This window comes from Limulus polyphemus, unplaced genomic scaffold (genome assembly GCF_000517525.1).
Source record: "Limulus polyphemus unplaced genomic scaffold, Limulus_polyphemus-2.1.2 Scaffold141, whole genome shotgun sequence".
Classification (NCBI taxonomy): Eukaryota; Metazoa; Arthropoda; class Merostomata; order Xiphosura; family Limulidae; genus Limulus; species Limulus polyphemus.
This window is the reverse complement of record NW_013665751.1, coordinates 694,852-705,073: the sequence shown is the minus strand read 5'-3', so window position 1 is coordinate 705,073 and position 10,222 is coordinate 694,852. Positions and strand designations below refer to the sequence as shown.

At 32.4% G+C, this 10,222-nt stretch overlaps 1 protein-coding gene across 2 annotated transcripts in view; it reads right to left on the bottom strand.

Annotated features, from left to right (window-relative positions):
- The window catches only part of LOC106474685 (CREB-binding protein-like), a 153,990-nt gene that overhangs the window by 121,517 nt on the left and 22,251 nt on the right, over positions 1-10,222 (bottom strand). For both annotated transcript variants that reach the window (XM_022379968.1, XM_013935380.2), the window contains exon 4: positions 3,887-4,024. In XM_022379968.1, the coding sequence (XP_022235676.1) occupies positions 3,887-4,024 (138 nt within the window). The remainder of the gene's footprint in view (positions 1-3,886; positions 4,025-10,222) is intronic.

The window sequence follows — 10,222 nt, the reverse complement described above, 5'->3', positions numbered from 1 at the left end:
AAGGTTATTCTCATCCAAATTATAATTATAATTCAAATTATGATAACCTATGTGCATTATCTTGCATTTATTACAATTAAAACCTATCTGCCATTTATTTGCCCAACTTGCTAAATGATCTACATCCTTTTGTAAATCGGCAGCATCCTCTTCACAGCTAGCAAGACCTTAATATCATCTGCAAGTTTAAGTAATTTAATGACTATACCTTCATCTATGTTATTGATGTAAATCAAAATGAGCAAAGGTCCTAAGACTGAGCCCTGAGGTACCCCACTTGTGACATTAATCCAGTTTGACTGAACTCCATTTGTAACAACACTCTGCTTTCTTCCATCCAACCACTCTTCTATCCAATTTGCTAACTTATCCCCTATAGAGATAATTTTTTTACAAGCCTTTTATGTGGCACCTTATCAAATGCTTTTTGAAAATCCAGATACACCAAATCTACACCCTTATCCTCATCTACATAAGCAGTAACCTTTTCAAAGAAATTTAAAAGATTTGTAAGGCAAGATTTTCCCTTAGTGAAATCATGTTGATTATCCAATAAAATTCTAAACTTTGTTAAATGGCTTTGTAAAGCATCTTTCATCAGACTTTCCAAAACTTTTCCCACAACTGATGTAAGACTAATGGGTCAATAATTACTGGGACAATTTTTATCACCTCCCTTGAAATGAGGAGTTACATTAGCTAACTTCCAATCCTCTGGTACCTGCCCACTATTCAAGGACTTACAAAAAATAGTTGCAAGTGGCTCATATATCCAATCTTTAACCTCCTTCAAAACCCTTGGGGAAATATTATCTGGCCCAGGAACATTATCATTTTGTAAACTTCCCAATTTTTTCTTAACAAGATCAGAACTAATGCAGTCATCATTTTGATCTTGTTTCCATTTATCAACTAATCAAAATGTGGAATACTGCTTAAATCTTCATTAGTAAAAACCAAAGAAAAAGCAAAATTTTATAACCCAGCCATAATAATCATCAGATACTAGTCTTCCTTTATCATCCCTCAGGGGTCCTAAGATTCTGTTTGCCCTTAATGTATTTAAAGAAATCCTTACTGTTAATTTTTACATTTTCAGCCAACATTTTTAATGTCCTAATTTCCTGTTTCACCAACTTTCTTGATCTTCTATAATCTTCTCAATCTCCTGTCATACCAGTCAATTTAAATTTCTTAAACTTATGATTATATTTCTTGAACTCTTTGTGAGACAACTTGGTTTTTTTTTACTTGCAGCTACCCTTTTCTTTCTATAAGGAATATGTTAACCTTGAATATTGATCAGTGTCTCCAAATAACTCGGCTGCCCAATTCGCAACAGATAGTGTGAAGACACAGAGTCCAAATCCAGACCAAAAAAAAACTGAAACATCAACCAAAGAATGGGTGAATCAGGACATGTAAATAAACATACTTAAAATCCCTATTTGTCATCCAGAAACTTTAATGAAGTAACTTTTCATATGATTTTCGCAGGTTCCACCTAGAGATGAGAATAAAATCCTCGAGGAAACAATATTTCCTTGTTTTACACAAAGTTTGAAACTGACTGATCCAAAATCAAATAGAAACTGGAAAAGTCAAATTTGGACAAATAGAAAATTGAAATGAAGAATGTGATGAGCCCAAAGAAGATGAACCACAGTGTCTGTAGATGAATCAATATCAGAAGTGACCCCCCAAAACTCTGGATGAAAGTAATCTGAAACAGAGAGTCATTGAGTAGTTATAAGGATCCAACTTGTTTAGATCAACACTAGGCCACACTTAAAGTATGAGTAGAAGTAGCAAGCACTGAAAAACATTACACACATGGTACAGAAGTGAATGATGACTTAAAGCAAAACAAGATGCTAAAACCCTAACCAACCCCTGCTGGTAAGCTTCCCCTGAATGAAATATCCACAAAGACAAATAAGAAATCAGGGTATTTACTCACAGGGTACAGAAGTAAATGATGACTTAAAGCAAAACAAAATGCTAAAACCCTAATAAACCCTTGCTGGTAAGCTTCCCCTGAATGAAATATCCACAAAAACAAATAAGAAATCAGGGTATTTTTTGTTTATATATCTAAACATACATACATATAACTGGAAGTCAACTGAATAAAAAGTACTGTGCAATACAAACTGATGGGTGAAAGTGTTAAAGGAGCATAAGAGGCCCTGTATGCAACATGTCTTTTTTGAGACATTATTTTTCTGGATCATTGTTAGTTAATCCTGTTCTGATAACTTTAATCATGACCACATATCTGCTTTGATGTCTTCCTTACATGTGGGTCTCATTGCCATTGATTTTATTATCACGTGGAGAAAACTGACGATGGGTCATAGTAATAATAAAAACATGAGATACGTCCCAGGGATCGAAATATTACATTCCTGCATTCCCAAGGAATTTCATCTTTTGAGTTGGCTTTCTTGATTGGAAATGCATGGTCCATCCATATTCCTTTAGTTATGACCAATGAAAGTGAACATATTGCATGGATTAAATAAAAACAATTCATGAGGAAATGCAACTTTACATCAAGGAATGCAACCTTCATGATAGCTTTCCTCGAGTGAATGTAATTTTATTTCATTATTTCTATCCCTGCATCCCCTTCCATCATTGAACCAAACCAAAGATCAAATACTTGAAAAGAGTACAAGGGGAATAGGAAACATATTAATACAGGGCTAGTTTTAAAAAATACCTACTAATACAATATCAGAAGGTAGGAGAAATAAAAAACTCAAACATGAAAATCTCACACAACACAAGCACCCTCAGGTACAACAGAAATAGATTCAAATTAAAAATGTATAATACATGAGAGATAAAGGAATAAGACCAGAAGATGTTTCTCCATGATTAGAGCTAAGAAGTTAAAATTGCCTGTAAATTTGCCTGAACAAAAAAAATAATAATAATAACAATTAAGCAATCACATAATCATGATACTCGCCAGAAATCAGTATACATCTGCACAGGTGGAACCATCACAGCTTACAGGCTAGCTATAGGCAAATTGCACATGTTAGAACTCCAACATTCTTGGTACAGAGTTGCATTCAAAATTTAATTAAACTATTTTAATATTATTGTATATCAATAAATTTAGCATCAAAACATAGCTAATAAGTCAAATTTTAATATTATTTAAGTTTTAATTCCATAATTTTGAAAATAAAATATTTAAATAAATTTTCAATGTTCATTTGCTCCTATCACATGACATTTGTTCATAATTCAATACTGTAACTTGAGCTATGCCTTCATCTTGTGTGGTACAGCTTTAATGATTAGAAGTCAGGCATGGTTCAAAGAGAAATAAAAAAATTAAATAAAACATATGTAAACTATTATAAGCCATTAAGGATAAATAATTATAGTATTATGTTACAATCTGCAGGCATTCTAGGAAGTAAAAAAGTAATTTAGATTTCTTTTTTTTGTGGTGATTACACACTCGGTCCAATGGACCTAGTCTGTAGTGTTACAGCAGAGAAAATAACAGATAAAATATAAAATTTTACTTAAAAAAATGTTTGATATTCATTTTGGAAAACTGAAACATGAAATTGGAAAACTGAGAGAGGAAAAAGTATTCTTAATCTTAACATGAAAATCACCTTGCACTTGCTGTCAAAAGTGTTTGTAAATACAGAGCTTGAACCTACACCATCACATGGTACTGTTGTGCAACTCACAACCAACACTATGGTAGACAATGGGAGTGATCATTCCTGATGGTCTACTTCTTTATTAGTAGTGTGGTTTCTAAATTGTTATGATTATTTCAAATGAAAACTTTTCAACTAGCATCACGATTAAAAAAATAATTATTATACTTCAAGATGACATGAAAACTTACGAAGAGGTAAGCGTAATCCTTGGCCAAAATTAGTATGTCCACTGTCATTATAAGGTAATCCCAAGGCAGCATATGCACGTTGCATATCAGCAGGTGCTGGACCCAGATTTGGTTGATTTGGTTGAACAGCAGTACCAGCTGAAAGTCATTTAATATTTCTATGATTAATATATATATATTTCTATGATTAATTTATATATAAAAAATATCAACATACCAACATGATCAGAGTTTCAAACTTAAACATGTATTTTACTTTCCTTAAAGGAAAATTAGAGAATAATATCCATATTGTACAATACAGTTTGTCAATTAGAAATAGAGATGAAGAAAATAAAAATTCCAACATCTTACACTTAGATATTACTATAAGTACTTATCTAAGACAGTTAAAATATTGTTTCTGTTATACACTACTACAGGAGTTAAATATTACTGCATTTACTGAAACCTTTACATTATATGATTTGTGGTGATATAGCATAAGTCATAAGATTATGGAAAGGGAAGTTAGCTGTTGTTTGTAGTGTGCTTTGGTACAAGCTGACACTACTTTTAATTCATTACTTGAACATGAACATGTAGAACACAGTCAAAAGCAAACCTTTCTAAAGGAAGGAAACCTAATAAAAATGAGTATATTCAAGAAGAAAAATGCAAAGAATGAATACTGTGGTGTAAAAACTTTAATTTTTAGGTCTTTATGGATATATTCTTCTATTTTTTTAACAAATGAAATCTTATAATGCAAAAAGGATATGTTACTTTTTTGCATATTTGTTTAATACATGTCCAATAGACAAAACAACACAGACATGTTTCATGTGTAAGAAGGCACAATATATCAAGTCAGGCTAAGTTCCACACTTCAGTATAGAAGATGAGTTTCTACGATTATTTGGAAACCATATATTATCTGTTGATTAATCATCAGCATCTGTGTCAAAGTGTGCACATATCTGTGAGAAAAAAATGATGATCCCTTCCCTTCAGTTTATAATGCCAAATATGTAAAGGAACATTTTCATTTACTATTCATAAATAATCACAATAATAATAACAAAACAAAAGCTCAAGAGGGAGCAAAGAGGTAGTAACTTTGGGTTTTGCTGCCATTCTCAGTTGAACAAAGCATTATCTGTGGTGGGAATTTCAATGACAAGTCAGAAAATTTTCATACAAAATGAAATGAAAATATGTGACACTTGGAGTAGCATTCTGTATCAGCAAATGTTTGAATCAGGTAAAAAAGAAAAAGATCTAGCTACATATAGTACATACATTGACAGTCATAACATACCTTTTATTGCAGTCAGTGTTCATCGTGAGTTTGTTTTTTTGTTTTAGAGCAAAGTTACATTAGGGCACCTGCTGTGTCTACTGCAAGGAATCAAACCCTAGATTTTAGCATTGTAAGTCTGTAAACTTACCACTGTCCCACTGGAAGACTCAAGGTGAGTGGACTCAGAAAAGCTACAATTATGGACATAGTGCAAAATCTAGTGTGATGGTGGAGAACCAAGTAACTATTATATCTTAGTGTGAGAAACAAATACTGTTGTGTATGGTTAATAATGTAAAGATCAAAAAGAAGAGATATCTAAGTTACAGAAATTGGAGTAAAACAGCATATGTAATGGAAGAATGGCTCATAAATTGCATTCTTATTATATTTGGTACAGCAAAATGTAAACAGTTTGGGACTAAATAGCCAAAATGCTAAAAACATTATTTATGTTCAACCATCATTCTTCTCACAAACTGTTCAAGTAAGTAAAATGCTAACTTACAAAAGAACATAAATGAGGAAATGTGATTTTTGAAAAATTACATTTTAAAGTGGTGGTTAGCAGGTAAATCCTTTCAATGATCTCTTAGTGGACTGAAAGTGTTGTATTGTGCATCCATGAAATGCTGCTTCTTCAGAAAAAAGTGAGGAACATGAAGGACTTTCAATTTATGATAACATTAATCTGTGTTTTTTTTTAAGATTTTCTAAAAGTTTTAAAACAACTATCATCGATATATATATATTTTAAAGGAAAGCTTCTACTCAGACAAAAGTAGCTGCACCTAAATGAAGTTGAGTCTCACTGGAGACGTTACAGCACAAATAGAAACAATAGAATATAATTTTGTAAACAGTACATCAATAAAATTGATTTAGAGTTCTACATCTGAGTGGAAAAAAGAGTAAAAAAATGTGTGTTTTCATTAAAAAAAAATTCACCAATACACCATGTTTCTTAATATAAAGAATTATTCTCACAATGCAAAAGAAGAAAAATGCATATTCAGTCTTCAATACATTTTCTTGGCTAAATTATATGTTTTAGTGAGATGAAAATTAAACGTACTTCAAACTCCTGTCTTCAGGTTAGAAGGAAGTCATAACCAACAGCCCACTAAATAAATGGCAGGAATATAAGATATACATGTATATATAAAGGCCTAACTTAAACGAACTTGTTGACAAGGCACAAACAATATTAGATTTCCACTTCTGAACAAATTCCTGGCTACAATAGTGTTTATCAACGACTTTATTTTAATAGAAATAAGGTCAAACATTTAATTAAAAGCCAGTTCTGGACTTGCATGTATAGTAATAGTTTGGAGGACTTTATGATGGTATCAATGAATAGACTTGCAATTACTGTCTTTCACTTCTAAAAATGCTACAAATAAATAGCAAGCACTTCAACAGCAAAACCATAAACATTTCAAGAGTAAAGCTAAAGTAATGAAGGAAAGATGTACACTTAAATATTAACAGCAGCATGAAATTAATCTTCCTGTTTTCAGCTTTGTTTTAAATACATTTTCAAACTACCCTTGATATAATAAGATAAACAGCTCCAAGTAAAACAATTTAGGTTAATGTTTTTTTAATCCTAAACTGTTGCACATGGAAATGTATAATATACGAAAGGTAGTACAAAACTTGTAACAAGATATCATTAATATCATTACACGAGTTTCTCCCTACACATTTTTACAAGACTACTTTACTTAAACTAAATAAACAAATTCTTTATTAAAAATAACTGTCCTTATATTTCACATGATAAATCTCGTGAAGATTTTGTCATAGTGCATAATAGACAAAATATAAATCTGTGAAAACAAATTCATGCAAATCTTAGAAAACAAAAACAATAAAATGTTTACTAGTTGGCAAGAAAACATGTGATAATACTAGAGGACCTCTTTGCATAGATTAAAATAATTAATAAATAATAAAGTGAATATCAAAGTATAATAACCATATTAAAATCACAGTAATATGAAAACATTTTTAGTTACAGATATTTGGGGATTTTTTTTTTCTATTTCCATCATCAGTGTGAAGAACTTAAAAAATAATTAACAACTTTATAAGCATAAAAATGTTATAAGCTTTCAGGGCTTGAAATCTGCAGACACCCGGGATCTAAAGTGTCTGCTAGGTAGCACACATGGTCCCTTAAAATCAAAAGCCGTTAAAAGTTTGACTCCACATAAATTGATCTAAGTGTTTCTTAACCAAACAAAACTTATAACAAACCATGAATGGACCTTTCCAAATTTATGAACAGTTGTCAGTCCTATACTATTCACAAACGCCGACATTATGAATGCCTGGGGAACGAATGTTCAGCTCAAAGATATGTGTGCTTGCTGCACTGGTGTACGACGTTTACAGCATGTATAGCTTATTACGCCTAACAAGCAGTATGTACATGTAGGTGTGTGTATGTGTAAGCAATACTTAATGTGTGTTTATATATAGGTATACAGGTCAAGCAATGTGTGTTCAAAATAATGTGTTACAGGTGATTCATATCCTTCGCCAAGGCTGTCGTGGCTAAGGTATCACCCACTTCACTGTACTATCCCAAAGGACCAATGCTAGTGACTGGCAAAGCCATGAACAAAACTGCTCATCAGTCCATTGAGATACCACAATCTGGGGGTCCACAGCTGTGATGAGTCTTGTTTAAAGGCTAGGTAGCTCAGGACTCTGTGGTTTGTGAAATCGACAAGTAAAAATGTTAGCATGCTCTGCACTGAGCATCTGGGAAACATTCTAAATAGTTTTTGTAAATGAAAGAGGAAATATACCTATGAGAAGAAATGTTACTGCCCTATGGAGAATGTGCTAGAATATATTAGAAATGTTTTATGCAAAGTAGGAATTTCAAGCATAAAACCTAGAGTCTAGTCTCACCTGGTATGGCCTTGTGATAATTGGATTAGTATGTTTGCCAGTTGTTGTGTAAAAATTTAGCATTTGCATTATGTAAGCAGTTATTAGAACCATAAATTGCATGATGGAAAAAAATGGATGTAGAATCCAAAGATTAGATCTATTCTTTCCAGTAAGAGTATTGGTTTTTCAGTGAAGAAATATTTTGATGATTTTCAGACATTTTTGGCCTTTTCTGATACAATATATAAATATTTTTGTTTCATGTTAGACATTTTAAGACATGTTTTCAATAAAAAAATTAAAAACTCCGAAACAACAGAATTTCAATAAATTTTGTGCTATAGACTAATTCTAGTTACGTTAAATGGTTGCTCGACAGACAGGGCTAGATATTCAGCTATGATTGGCCAATCATGAGGTGGTATTCTGAAAACTATTAATGGTCTATTAGTAAAGAGTGTATTAATTGCTATGGCAACAGATTTTCAATTTGGTGCAAAACACATGCACTGAACAATTATGGACTATTACAGAATATTACGCCACTATCTTCACCCCTGTACCTACTTTACCTATTTTTCCTTTTCATACTCAATGGTCTCACTGCCTTTTTCTTCAGTTGCATTCTTTTTTGTATCATCATCATTTAGTTCTCTTCATTTAAGAACATTTTTAACTTTGGGCAATTTCTGGAAATCTTTTATGCCATGTTCTCCGATACTTTGACTACATATATTTTAGCAACACTAGTCTGTCTCAGATAAGACTATTATACATAAGTACAAAGTCTTTTTACAACAACAATTATTTTGATGAGGAAAGGACACTACTTTAAAGGGGATTAAAAAGAATAGATTACACTGGCAATGATGCACAGATTTTCTTTCATTGTATATTTTGATTATTAAAGGACACTACTTTAAGGGAAACAAAAAGTTACTGTTAAACCAAGCCTTGGAAAGAAATTAATGTAACTCCACTTGTTAATTCAGTGATTTTTCTAATAACCTACAATATAGAGTTCCTTTTAAAATGGGTTATAGGATTGGCCCCTAAAAATGCATGTTTTGAGGGCCCATCTGGCTCCCTGAAGAAAAAAGAAAAAGAAGGATGGTCAAAAGTGTTTGTTAAAGAAAAGTTGTTACTTCAAGTCAGAAATATCCAACTCTACAGATGGCTAACAAAAGTTTGCAGTGGAGTATCATAACAAGCCATGACAAGATAAGCTAATCATTGGATTCTGAAATGTTATCTAATGTCAGATCTATCTCAGTCAACTCTGCTTGGATATGAACGCAAAACATTAGACAGCAGAACATCCATTTGCAAAATGCACAGCCCAAGAAGGCATGAAGACACATTGCCAGATGTAATGCCATGATGCTGATCAGAGCTTTGGAGCATACTGTAAAAGAAAGCTGCAAATGTCTAAAATGAAGACAAGGTTTATAAGACTTTTGTACAAACTATGAACTAGGTAGGTGTGGAAAGCTCTTGATAATTGACAGAGTCAAACATCTTTAATTCAGAGTCTCTGGCAGAAGCACAGATCAGAGACCAATAGTTCAGCATAGAAAAAAATGAGGGCATGATAAATATTGGGCATATATCAACTATCTACTCCCAAACAGTTGGAAGAGGGGATGCAGACGATGGTCAGTGCCTAAATACACGACTTTAAATTGCCCTATGGTAGTAATAACATCCAGTAAAAAAAAAAAAAGTCCAAATAACTTTGTCTCAGTCACCACGGGAATTTTTGCATCTACCACATGGAGCTCAAGATCATGGTGCAATCCCTGTTGGTAGCTGAAGCACATGGAAACAATTTTGGATGACAAAAATTTGAAACCAATTATACTCACACAACTTATTAAAGGCAGTTTAGTGTTGCCACTCTATGTATTTCACATCTAAATGTTAATATGTATGCAATGAGTTGCCACCAAATGACTCAATCCACTGATCTTTCAGCTTCCCCATCAACATTCTCAGTTGTCTTCTTATTCTATCACTCCTCCTCATGGCCGGTCTTTCTTTATTCTCAGCACCCTCCAACAGCACCATTTTAATTTCAAAACTTCTTTTCATCATTCTTCCTTATCATTTAAATTTCACAACAATAAGTATTTTTTGAGAAAATA